The following is a 13,774-nucleotide window of genomic DNA, read 5'->3' on the forward strand; positions in this document are numbered from 1 at the left end:
TATGAATGAACTCTTGTTGGCCAAAGATTATTATTCAACGTTCAACTTTTTATACATCCTATCCTAGAAAAGACCTTTTGCTTTTATCATGAGATTCTTCGGTTTCAGGCATTTCCTAAGTGAGAATAATAGCACCAGAGTAATGTCACAACCTCTGTAACATTAGGGAAAATGGACCACACTTACCCTCTATCCTGAAATATTTTACATATCAAGGACTACAATGATAACTATATAGTTCTATTTAACAATAAATTAAACAATTCCTATAAAACTTTAATAGTCTATGAAAAGTTTATGAATCAAATTATTTAATGTTCCAGACATCAAGTAAATTTATTTTAAGGTCTTTTAAGATAACCCCCTTCAAAGAAAAACTAGGTTCATTCCACTTTAACATGCCCATAGACTTAGTCTAGTGTTTGTACATAAAAAGTACACAACAGGTATTGATGAACTGATGGTGTTAATCTAAGACAAGTGATCAGGATCAAGAAGTCTTGAAAAACAAATATAGCAATTAAAAGAAATCAATTATTCAAGAATGATACGTACAGTATAAGTCCATTTATAGAAAATTTTAAATTCCCACAACAATACTACAAGTTTTCAGAGTCAAGCATGCAATGGAGTGGTAAATACTGAACTTCATGTTGGTGGCTACCTCTAGGCAGCAAGTGAGGGCAAAAGCACCAGGGAGGCATACAAAAGTCCTCAATTCTTCTTATTTGGATCTAAACCGAATGATATAATGTTAATTTTGATAAAACAGTATGATGGGTATGAATGCTCATTACACTGTTCTCTTCTTGTCTGCCTAATTACAAATTTAAAAAAAGAAAAAGATTAATACCAGACCTTTGCAGGAACAGTCAGCAGTGTATTGATGCATCAGTAGTATTTATCAGCTAATCATCTATTTTATGAATATCATTCATTTGAAGATCAATGATCTACAGACCAATGATCTACGCATCTTCTTTTATACCTTCAATATATAGTTGTATCACTTTTTATTTAGATTTTTAATAAAACAGATTTCAATTTTTCTCTAATAAGTGAAAATCTGAGGAAACTTCTATTAGAAAAAACTTTCCTTATATTGCCTGATTTAGTCAAAGCTGCATGAAATGCTAGCCTGTTACCATCAGTTACTGATTGTGTATCAATACGGAGAGCAGAAAAGACCTGGTAGTAAAGTCACAGGAATTCTGTTTATTATTATAGCAAACATTTTCCTGGCATTTGACAGAACTCAGAACCATTTCTTTGAAATGGGTTCATATCTGTGAAACTAAGCCCACCAGTAGGAAGTCTTTCTTTACAGAAATGAACAAAAAGGAAACTAAACCATCAAAAGATATATTTCACATAATAGTAAAATATAAAAATACAAGCAAAAATGACAAAATTTTTTAAAAAATGCTAAGCAATGGATTTAAGAAACTTTGATTCTATTCTTCTGTCTTGTTGCTAATGGTCCTCTTTGTTCTTCCACTGTTACAGATGTGAAACAGGAATGATAATAATTAAAGAATGGCTTTGCAAGACTTACTAGGAGGTTAAAAGGAATTATTGAAACAGTGTTCAAATACTTTATAAATACTATTAACAAAGATATTTATTATATTTTTGTCTTCCTTCAGTGAAGGTGTTCTTTTAAATCAGACTCTGTTTATTAATATCGTTTCGAATTCTCAACTAGAGAGATGTTAGCTTTCTTTCAAAGCGATACTCCCAGTGAATCATAATAGTTCTGATTAAGAAAGATGATACCAGAACTGTGCTACCTGAGGAAAAGAGAAAGAACTGCAGCACAACTGGCAAAGTTCCTAGACTTAGTCCAATCAAGTTATGGATTGTCCAACTGACATAATATTTTGTTACTCCAACTTTCAAGTATCATCCTGAAGTCACATTCTATCTTAGTGTGAGTTTTCTTACATAAATATTTAACTTCTGTAAATGTTTGTAGTGCCACTTATCTTTTTGAATAGATCTTTTTCCTTTAAGAGAGCTGCTCCAGTGAAGAATCATTTCTTACACGTCCACGTCCAGCCTCAAAAAGAAACGTTTTTCTTTGAAAAGACAGAAATACCCAAGTAATGTTAAAGCTTGCTGTAGCCAGGGACTGCCCACCTATTCCAAGCATGGGATCACTCCCTGGAGATTTCTGATGAATTAAAAATGTTTTCCAGTTACTCATAGCTCATCAGATGTGTTCACCTTTGGTAATTCACATTCTTCACTGGTGTGACAACTCTGAAGGATGTCCTTGTAGTGGTTCTTCAGATCTTCATACAAAGAAACAGTTTCTTGTGAGTGAGCCAATGGTAACACCTTTTCATTCAGTAACATCTGCACTTGGAATTCTTCCTTTGGAGTCTTAGCATTTTTACAATGGTAAAGCACAAATATTAGGTTTGAGGCATAGGGTACAATGTGACCACTTCGGAACTTCCGATGCATTTGCTCCTTGTAATTGTAAGCTGTTAGGGGCTCCTTGTCTTTGAAGTAGCCCATGAGAGAAAGCAGTGGAAGAAGGGTCTCTGCATGACCAAACTGAAGGATGACTGGAGAGGAAATTGGTTGAGAACTTAAAAGAGAAGTAGAGAAAAAAATACATATAAACATATTTTTACATACAAAATAATTTAACATAATAGCTTTTAAACATAATAGCTATACTTAGAATTAGCATACAACTTTATCATCTCTTTGTAATCTTTACAACAACAATCTACATAACAACAATATGGCTGAAATTCTGTGTGGCAGAGAACTGAACTTTTTTTTTTTTTTCCTTGCAGTACGTGGGCCTCTCACTGTTGTGGCCTCTCCCGTTGCGGAGCACAGGCTCCGGATGCTCACGCTCAGCAGCCATGGCTCATGGGCCCAGCCGCTCCGCGGCATGTGGGATCTTCCCAGACCGGGGCACGAACCTGCATCCCCTGCATCGGCAGGCGGACTCTCAAATACTGTGTCACCAGGGAAGCTCTGAACTTTTTATAATAAAAGTTATGTTCCAAAATTTTAGAACACTGTAGTATTGTAAACCCATCTAAAACAGTGAGCATACACATTATTCTTTAAGTTTAAAGAGAGTGTTGAGTCTTTTCTTGTAGATTAAGGAACTTGAAGTTGATATGTATTTCAAAACTGCATTGCCTGTCTGTGAAGGACTGGCCCTTAGTAAATATTGATTACTCCTTGGAGCTCATCTGAATAAATTTCAAATGTTATTTTATCTTTATCTAGGGAATAAGGACAAGCACTATTCAGTAAATTTCTCGGTTAAAACCAAGTCTGAACAGTGAACAGTAATGCATGTTATTCCTCAATGTTTTATAAGACCCAATTTGGGCACAAAATGTGGAAGAGAGCTCCAAAAGGGTAGAGACATAACCTATTCTAGCTCATATACTGTGTCTGTGGTTGGGAATGGACTTTATACACTGCAAGAAACATAACTTCCAACACCATGAGCTAGGTCACCTTTATTTTTTGTTTTTTCCAAGTTTTCTACGATTTTTTTCTGGTAAAGGCTTCTTTTAAAAGCAGCAGCAAATGACTGTTTAGCCTTCTCTCAACTTTTATAAAAAGAATATGACTATTGTTCTTAAATATAATTCGTAAACCTATTCAAACACAGTTAACCATCTGACTTCTTGCCACCACCCCAACACATTAGGTTCACATTTTCTGGGAGGACAGCAGCATTTGCAGCAGTTTTTGAACCTTCCTAATTCCTCACATAAAAACAGATGGAGTTGGGCTTCCCTGGTGGCGCAGTGGTTGAGAGTCCGTCTGCCGATGCAGGGGACACAGGTTTGTGCCCCAGTCTGGGAAGATCCCACATGCCGCGGAGCGGTTGGGCCCATGTGCCATGGCCGCTGAGCCTGCGTGTCCAGAGCCTGTGCTCTGCAACGGGAGAGGCCACAACAATGAGAGGCCCGCGTACCGCAAAAAAACAGATGGAGCAAATGGACAGCAGATCCCAAACCCAAGGGAAACATTCACAACATAACTTTGTGGAAAAGTATTCTCCATGAATCATCAATAGCCTCAAGACCTGCATATTATCAGTATCAGTGTAGAAGGAAGCAGAGGGAAGCATGTAAGAGATCTGAAAACTGGAGAATCCCAAACAGCCATCGGGTATTCACTGGAAAGTGCTGTGGGCCAATTTGAGATAGCAGCTGAAATTGGGAAGGGTTTAGGTTACTCTAGTGTGTGTGTGTGTGTGTGTGTGTGTGTGTGTGTGTGTGTGTGTGTAGAATATGTATGTACTGATACTATATATTATATATGTATGTATATATATAATGACAATAGTAATATAGATTGATTTTTTCTATATGCCATAAACATACAACATATCATTACTATTTTTGCTTTAGGCAATGTTACCTTTTAAAGCAATTAAAAATAGAATAAAATTTATGGTAGACAGAATTCTAAAATGACCTCCAAGAATTCAGCCCCCTGGTGTATATACCCAGTATAATCCACACCTCTTAAATTGGCAAAGACCTACATATATCAAGATATCACTTGCATGATTATGTCATATGATACGGCAGAAAATATTTTGTAGATGTAAATAAGTTTCCTAATCACTCGAGTTTGAGTTAATCAAAAGGAAGATTATTCTGGGTGGACCTAGCCTAATCTGGGTAGGTTACTGAAAGGGGATGAAGTTTCTGAGAGATCTTCCTGCTGACCTGAGAGCGGAAACAGCCATGTTGTAAACTACATATGGAGGGACCACATAATGAGAATATGAAATTGGCCTCCAACTGCTAAGAGCAGACTCCCGCTGACGAGCAAAAAAACAGGGACTCAAATGCTTCAACTTCAACTTGGTGAGTGCAAGGGAGGACTACCTCTAGGCCTCTCCTGGGGCTGCAGAAATCTAGCCCTTATGAACTCTCCAAACAACTGCTCCAAAGCTCCACTGAAGGACAGAGGCCACACTAAGGAGAAACTGCTGGGAGTGGGGTCAAGACTGAGCAGGAGAGGGACCACAGAGATAAAGGAAAAAGGAAGCCCAGATAAAAGTGGGGGGAGAGGAGCAGAGCCAGGAAGCAAGCTACCATATTCCTGAACAGTATACACACACACACACACACACACACACACACACACACACACACCAGAAAAGGGAGCTCTGTAAGGTTAAAAGAGCAACCTGATACAGCCTTCTTCTAAATGTTGAGGAAAACTAAATTTACATTATAACAAGCAACAGAAAAATAAGAGAATAAGGAGCAGAAAAACATCCCTACAGAAAATGAAACTATACTAGAAAAGTATACTCAAAAAATACAGAGAAACATACTATTTCTCAATTATCCATTATTTTGAGATTAATATTCTCTAAAAGGTGTGAAATTTAAAAACCATTCATCAGCAGGTGACTGTAAGCCTCTTTTCTTAACTGGTATACTTTAATTAGGTCATCTAAAGTACCTAAAACCTTTATTTATTTCCAAGCAGTATCTCCTTAAGTCCAAAGTTCTAAAGCAGTACCATTCAAACCACAGTTATATTTAGTTTGACTGCATAAATATTTTTACATCTTATAATATTTGTCAGTATTTTAAAAGTGGGAGATTTCAAATTCTTAAAAATCCAGATTTGTGGCTCCTCTTAAAAACCTGAAAGATGTGGCAACATGAACTCCTAACAAGGCAATAATCAGCTGAACAGGGAATAAGGTTTACCCTCCAGAGATGACATATACCTGTTGCACAGGACATATATCATTTCACGTTGTTTAAGATAGGATGGATTCGTTCGTTTGTTACTTGCCTCGCCCCTTTATATATCTGACTATAAATAAGCCAAAGCCACTGCCATAATGTAAATATAATGGAATTTAACAGTGATAGAAGTTAAAGAAAAACATGTAATATAAAGATACTGGTTTGTATTTTAAATCTTCTAGCCATGAGGCAGTAAGTGCAAAGCCAGGAACAAACCTCAGCTCAATACTCTACTATTGCTCTTTGTAAGGTTTATTAGGACACATCAGAGTTCAGGAAGGAGAGCAGCAATACCCTCACTGTCTCACTGAAAGGCTTAACTGTCAGCAACTCTCTCCTATTTTCCCCACTGGGGAACTCCAATAAACTGGGAAGAATATATAAGGCAATATATAATATAAAATATTCTACTTTTAACATGTAATTAACATAAAAATTATTAATAAAACTATTTTATTCTTTTCTACCAAGTCTTTGAAATGCCGTGTGTACTTTACATTTACAGCAATCTGAATTCAGACCAATCCCATTTTCAGATGCTGAATAACCGCATGTGGCTGGTGGCTATTATGTGGGAAAGTGTCTGATAGACAGTGGAGTAAACAGCCTTACCCTACCTACCTGGGTTTCAAAAGTCAATCAAATAAAGAGAAAATAGAAAAAAAGATAAAAAACAAATAACAAACACACATATGAAACAAAAAAATGTGTGTTGGGGAAGGGAAGAGACCAACAGGGCTATGTACAAATGATGAGTTCAAAGTCCTATTAACTACATCCAAGCTACAGAAGAAATTAAATCTAAGCTGTTACCCAAATTTAAGGTTTAAACCTAGGCTTCCTTAGGTTTATATAAAAAGCAATAAATCCCATTTTCTCTTTTGACTGCCTACTTTCAGTCACATATTAAAATCAGCTATTTTTGAGAAGAAACTCGAGAAAAATTGTGCTTTAAAAATGTTTATTGGGAGTTTTACGGGAAATCAAATAACTTTATATATTAGATTCATATAGGAAGCCAAATCAACAAAAATAAATGACTGTCTTCTGCCATATGATCTACCTAAATTAAAAAAAATATTTTAGAATTCCAAGCAATTCTCAATAGGAAGGAAAAATGCAATTTAAAAAATAAATGCCATGAGTATCATCTACTTACTACAGATCAATCTCCATTACAGAAGGATGCAATATACAAAAACAGTATGTTTAAAGGTCTGGTTAAATGCATCAATACAATAATGATAACTAAGGACAAGGAAAACTACATACTAGAGGGTCAAGACTAATGTAGCCTTCCCCAAAACAATCTAAACAACTAAAAACATCAATTTACTTAGAGATCCAAATGTGCTTGCAGAAAATAGTAAGCAACTTACAATTTTTTGTAGGTTATATATTTCTACAATAATGCCAAATATAAAGAAGGAGAAATGAGCACAATCTCACTCATGATTATTTTTTGTCTGCCTTTAACCTTTGTGCCTTAAAGTGTCTTGCACAAATAGCAGATGCTGTTGCTACTTCAGAAAAAGAAGTTGGCTGATGTTGCTTGTATTCATACAAAAAAAGCACTGGACAAAAATGGATGTGCTCAATTTTCTGAAACATAAAGAAGAGGCTTTTCAAAGATCCATTCTGCCATTCGTTTAGATGTGACAGATACTAGCATTCTCTGCCAAGTGCCAGGTACCATGCTAGTTTCGCTTTTTAGAAGAGGGAGGAAAGATGAGAAAGGGGGAGAAAAAAGGTGATAAGGTGAAAGAACAAAAATACAAATAAAACATATGCCTGGTTCTTGCAGATGAGAATTTGTCTAAGTGTTAGGGGAACCCAGAGAAAGAGAGTAAAATCATCCTCTCTGAGGAAGAATTGGATGGACTTTGCTGAGGAGGTGGCGTTTGAGCTGGATCATGAATACATTCCTATGAAGTCTTATAATAGAAATGCTGCCCGTTGTGGCTTTAGTAAAGTGTAGTATCTGGTTTACCCTATGATGTAGATATCATCATCCCATTTTTACAGATGAAAACACTGAAGTGAACTTACTTGCCTAAGTTAACTCTGAACCATCAATTAAACTCACTAGAAAAAATACTATGCATTAAATTCATAGGAATAGATAATATAAAAGATTAACCTAAATCCTTTCAAAAAAATATTAATTGTCCTCAGCCTGATTCTTAAGTTCAATTTTTCAAAATTGTTTTTTTTTTTAAAGAAGGGAACATCTGAAATTATTTAACTTTTTAGCTTGAACTTGAATACAGAAATACTATAAATCGAGTTTCACGAATATAATATACACACAAAAAAATTCACTTGGAAAAAGCTCAATGCCTCTTATATAGGAAAATATTTGCATAACTGGACTGGAGCAAATAAGTTAGGAATTTAGTAACCCAAGTTTACTTTCAAGCCATTGCTGATTTAAAATCAATCAAATCAAATAAAAAAAACTTAGTACAAATTTAAAATCAATTTCAAATCAAATCAGTGGGCGGGGGGGGGGGGGGGGGGGGCTATGAAAACATGGCATTTCAATATACCAGCTGAGAAAAACCACAATGTTAGTGCTTGGTAACAAGGCCCCTGGCGTACTAATGTGAATTGGGCAATTTAAAAAATACTCTTTAGCAACATGCCCTTTGGTGAGAGCACATGTTAAATCCTACAGAATAAGAAAATGGACTATCTCTTAAACAAGGCATCAATTCTTCTCCAAGAATGTATAAAAGGCAAAGATTACATTCCCCGGGTTTTTAACCTGAAATAAATATGCGATAGAGGATAAACAAAAACAAAAGACAAGAAATCTTGCTTCAGGAACACACTACATGACTAACTGCTTCCTAAAATTTGAGACACCATGTGTCTATTATGAGCTTATGGAGACCATCTTCTCTCAGTAACTCTGAGACACTCAGTACAACATACTCTCCACCATGAATTCAGTTTGCTGAGTAATAAGGGATGTATGCATCTACATTTTTATTGTAGCATGAAGAAAGGGAATATGTCAACAAATGACAGTTCTCAGTTTCAGAGACCCAACATCTAAGCCAAATACTTTTCAACTCCCATTAGTAAGTACTAGCTATCTGGAACACTGTACTGAGGTTGTATCCAGATCCAATGTCTTCTACTTCTTATTTCCTAAACACTTTCTTTATATATGAACATCTTCTCCTTGCCAACCAATCTCCCCCTCTTTATTTCTCTCATTTCCCAGACATAACTATTTAAAATCACTTTGCCCATTTCTAAGACACCTGATTACAAAATACAGCAGCAGACAATGCTTCAAGTTTGTATCAGGATGCATGATTTCTTGTTTTTTGACAGCAATATCACCCCTGGTCAAGTGTATTACAAAACAACACAAATATATATATAAAAAATATATACACATATATATGTAATATATTATATATATATATATCATACAATCACCTGAAACAAACGATCACTTTAAGAACTATGTGTAAATCATTCCTAAATGTATGTACACAAATCTTCATTGAGCGCAGAATAAGAAGACACTTAATTGGTTTGGTATACATCTTTTTAAAAAATGTCAAGGAATATTATTAAAAATCTGGCTTAGAGAAATTTTATCTCACAGGGAAAGAGCTTATAAAATAGAAAAGAATGCCTTATGATACTTTGTAAAATATGCTATCAACAAGAACATAAAACTGAAACTCTCACATGGCCTACAAGTTATCTTTAAGCACTTAACATGTTTCATACAATTCTAAAAATCTTCTTGATTTTTGCATTTCAAAAAAAAATTCAGAGATCACTAAATGTGCAGGTTGGATTTTAAGGGTAAAAAGCAGAATTTAGCACGCTCCTAAATAAGTTAAAAGATCGAAAAAAAGTAATTTTTCCATTAACTCAAAAAGTATTCCCAATAAATAACAGCTCAGAATATAAATCACTTGCCTCAGACATAACTGTTTTTCTTCACTATTTATTTTTCCTAGCTGATTCAACCTGGTAATCCTTAATGATTCAAGTGTTAAAACTAGAATAAATATAATAATCTTCTTCAAGGCTCCCTAAGAAAGCAGAAGTAAAACACCTACCTCATAATTATGAGGTATAAAATTCAAAAGAACTTAGCTAATAATTTTTCAGTCCTTTTAAACTACATACTTTAAATCAAGGGCCTACTTACAGCTAAGAATGCCAGAATGCTTTTCTTCACTAATAAACAGTGACTAAGCAATATGTAAACTGATTTCTACTTTACTGTTTGAAACTCAACTGCCAAAATATCAAATGCTGGGTATAAAAAAAACAACTAGAAATTTCAGTCTGCAGTCTGTAAGGAGCTTAGAAATTGCAATTGCACCCTAACAGCAAAGAGCTGAACAAACTGAAAAATCAACAATTCTTCTTAGATCCATCAGAGAAGTGAGGTCACAGGTCAAACCGCTGTCCCCCAAATTGGAGAGAGAGACAGGTAGATACAGAGAATCACAATTTACAGGAGCAGAAACCTCCATGGGAACCATGCCAGGGTCGGAAAACCTAAACTGTAATTGACAAATTGCTAGAAGCTCAGTGTGGACAAGTCTAAGTTAAAAACTTCAGGGGACCAGGGCTTCCCTGGTGGTGCAGTGGTTAAGAATCTGCCTGCCAATGCAGGGGGCACAGCTTCAAGCCCTGGTCTGGGAAGATCTCACATGCCGCGAAGCAACTAAGCCGTAAGCCACAGCTACTGAGCCTGTGCTCTAGAGACCGTGAGCCACAACTACTGAGCCCACATGTCACAACTACTGAAGCCCACACGCCTAGAGCCTGTGCTCTGCAACAAGAGAAACTACCGCAATGAGAAGCCCGTGCACCGCAATGAAGAGTAGCCCCCGCTCGCCGCAACTAGAGAAAGCCTGCGTACAGCAACAAAGACCCAATGCAGCCAAAAATTAATTAATTAAGTTTTAAAAATAAAAAGTAAAAAATAAAAATTTCAGGTGACTAGGCATAGTGAGGGGAGTGAACTCTGCCAGGTCCTCAGTGAATCCCCTCTTGCTTCTGGCAGGGAAAGGATAAAAGGAACCATTTTGAAATAAACCAGAGCTTTCTGTTCTTCTTAACAAGGCCTGCCCTCAGGAGAAACTATTTCACCAGAGTCTAACCTGCTAGGGGGTTTTATCAGAGCCTAGCCTACCTGGGAGAATAGAAATACTCAACTCTAGCCCCCTCTAACTCTCCTGTGTCATCTATGGAGGAGAAGAAAACTGAGAGGCACTGGTGAAGTTCACTGCTTGGGGCACAGGCTCATCAAAAGCCTGAGACCTAATCATAGGACTATAGAATGCTTCCCTTCCCTCCACACCTTACCACCATATTACTAAAGGCCTATTTACCATAGTTCCTCTTACCCAGTACATCATGTCCACTTTCAACAAAAAAATTACAAGGCATACTGAAAGGCGAAAAACATCATTTAAAGAGACTGAACAAGCATTAGAACCATAGTCAGATACAGCAGGGATGTTAGAATGATCAGGCCAGGAATTTTTTAAAAATATAATTTATCTGTCAAGGACTTTAATGGAAATAAAAGCAGACAATATGCAAGAACAGATGAATAATTAAAGAGATGAAATTTCTAAGAAAGAATTAAAAATAAATACTAGAGATCAAAAACACAGTATAGAAACAAGGAATATCTTTGTAAACCTGACACAGATGAGGAAAGAATCTCTGGGCTTCAGCATATGACAACAGAGACTTCCAAAGCTGAAAAGCACAGAGAAAGAAGACTGGAAAAAACCAGAACAGAATATACAAGAACTGTGGGACAATTATAAAAGGTTTAAATTAACATATATGTAATGCGAATACCAGAAGGAGAAGAAAGAGAGACAGGGACAGATGAAATATTTAAAGCAATAATGAATGAGAATTTACCCAAATTAATGTCAGATGCCAAACCACAGATCTAGGAAGAGAATATTGAATGGACAAATTCCAAAAAAACTATACCTACACATATAATATTCAAACTTCAGAAAATTAAAAATAATGAAAAAAATTTTGAAAGAAGCCACAGGAAAAAAGCACCTTACCTATAGAGGCACAAAGATAAGAATTACACCTGACTTCTCTTCAGAAGCCATGCAAGCAAGAAGACAGTGGAGTGAAATATTTTTAAGTGTTGAGAGAAAAAAAAAAACCCAACCTAGAATTAATGTTGAGGAACTCAGAGCTTTCCTGCTAATATAAGGTACAGGCAAGAACGTTCCCTCTCACTACTGTTTTTCAACATTGTACTGTAAGTCCTGGCTAATGAGAGGAGATAAGAAAATAAAATAAAAGGTATACATATTGAGAAGGAAGAAATAAAACTGTCTTTGTTTGCAAATGACATGATCATCTATCTAGAAAATCCAAAGAATCAACAAAAAAAACCTCCTGGAATCAATAAGCACTTATAACAAGATTGCAAGATACAAGGTTAATATACTAAAGTCAACTGCTCTTCTATATACTAACAATAACCAAATTGCCATTTGAAATTAAAAACACATTACCATTTACACTAGCAACCCTAAAAATGAAATACTTAGGTATAAAATAACAAAATACGTACAAGATCTATATGAGGAAAACTACAAAGCTCTTATGAATGAGATCAAAGAATAAATAAATGAAGTGATATTCCATGCTCTCAGATAGGAAGGCTCAATATTGTCAAAATGTCAGTTTTCCCTAACTTGATCTATGGATTCAACACAATTCCAATCAAAATCCCAGCAAGTTATTTTTGTGGATATATTCTAAAGTTTATATGGAGAGGCAAAAGACACAGAATAGCCAACACTCAATATTGAAGGAGAAGAACAAAGTTGGAGGACTGATACTACTCGACTTCATGACTTACTATAAAGCTACAGTTATGAAGATAGTGTGGCATTAGTGAAAGAATAGACAAATCAATGGAACAGAAGAGAGAGCCCAGAAATAGGCCCCTGTAAATACAGTCAACTGATCTTTGACAAAGGAACAAAGGCAATACAATGGATCAAAGACAGTCATTTCAATAAATGGTGCTGTAACACTAGACATCCACATGCAAAAACAAACAAACAAACAAAAAACATCTAGTCACAGACCTAACACCCTTCACAAAAATTAACTCAAAAAGGATCAGAGGCTTAAATGTAAAACTTGTAGAAGATATAACATCAGAGAAAACCTAGATGACCTTGGGGATGGCAATAACTTTTCAGATACAACACCAAAGGCACAATCCATGAAAGAAATAATTGATAAACTGGACTTCCTTAAAATTAAAAGTGTATGCTCTACTTAAGTCAACGTCAAGAAAATGAGAAGACAAGTCACAGACTGACAGAAAATATTTATAAAATACACATCTGATAAAAGACTGTTATCTAAAATATACAAAGAGCTCTTTAAATTTCAACAATAAGAAAACAATCCAACTAAAAAATGGACAAAAGATCTGAATAGACACCTCACAAAAGAAGATATACGGATGCAAACTAAGCATATGAAAAGGTGCTCATATGTCATTAGGCAATTAAAAATTAAAACAATGAGATACCACTACACACCTATTGGAAAGGCCCAAATCCAGAACATTGACAACACCAAGTGCTGGCAACAGGAACTCTCATTCATTCTTGGTGGGAATGCAAAATGATACAGCCACTGTGGAAGTTTCTCACAAAAAAAACATATTCTTATCATTTGATCCAGCAACTGCAATGCTTAGTATTCATGCAAATGAATTAAAAACGTATGTTCACACAAAAACCTGAACATCGATCTTTATAGCAGCTTTATTCATAATTATCAAAACTTGGAAGCAACCAAGATGTCCTTTAGTAGGTAAATGAGTAAATTAACTGTGGTACATCCAGTCAATGGAATAATATTCAGCCCTAAAAAGACATGCACTATCAGGGTATGAAAAGATACGGCGGGAACATAAATGCATATTACTAAGTAAAAGAAGCTAATCT

General features: G+C 35.6%; 1 protein-coding gene across 2 annotated transcripts in view; it reads right to left on the minus strand.

Annotated features, from left to right (window-relative positions):
* Nucleotides 1-2,202: 2,202 nt before the first annotated feature.
* Nucleotides 2,203-13,774, minus strand: part of MINPP1 (multiple inositol-polyphosphate phosphatase 1) — a 43,666-nt gene continuing 32,094 nt past the window's right edge. Inside the window, exon 5 of one of the 2 annotated variants that reach the window (XM_065894669.1) lies at nt 2,203-2,596. In XM_065894669.1, the coding sequence (XP_065750741.1) occupies nt 2,203-2,596 (394 nt within the window). The remainder of the gene's footprint in view (nt 2,597-13,774) is intronic. The other variant, XM_065894670.1, reaches the window with a different exon arrangement.

Source organism: Phocoena phocoena, chromosome 16 (assembly GCF_963924675.1).
Source record: "Phocoena phocoena chromosome 16, mPhoPho1.1, whole genome shotgun sequence".
Lineage (NCBI taxonomy): Eukaryota > Metazoa > Chordata > Mammalia > Artiodactyla > Phocoenidae > Phocoena > Phocoena phocoena.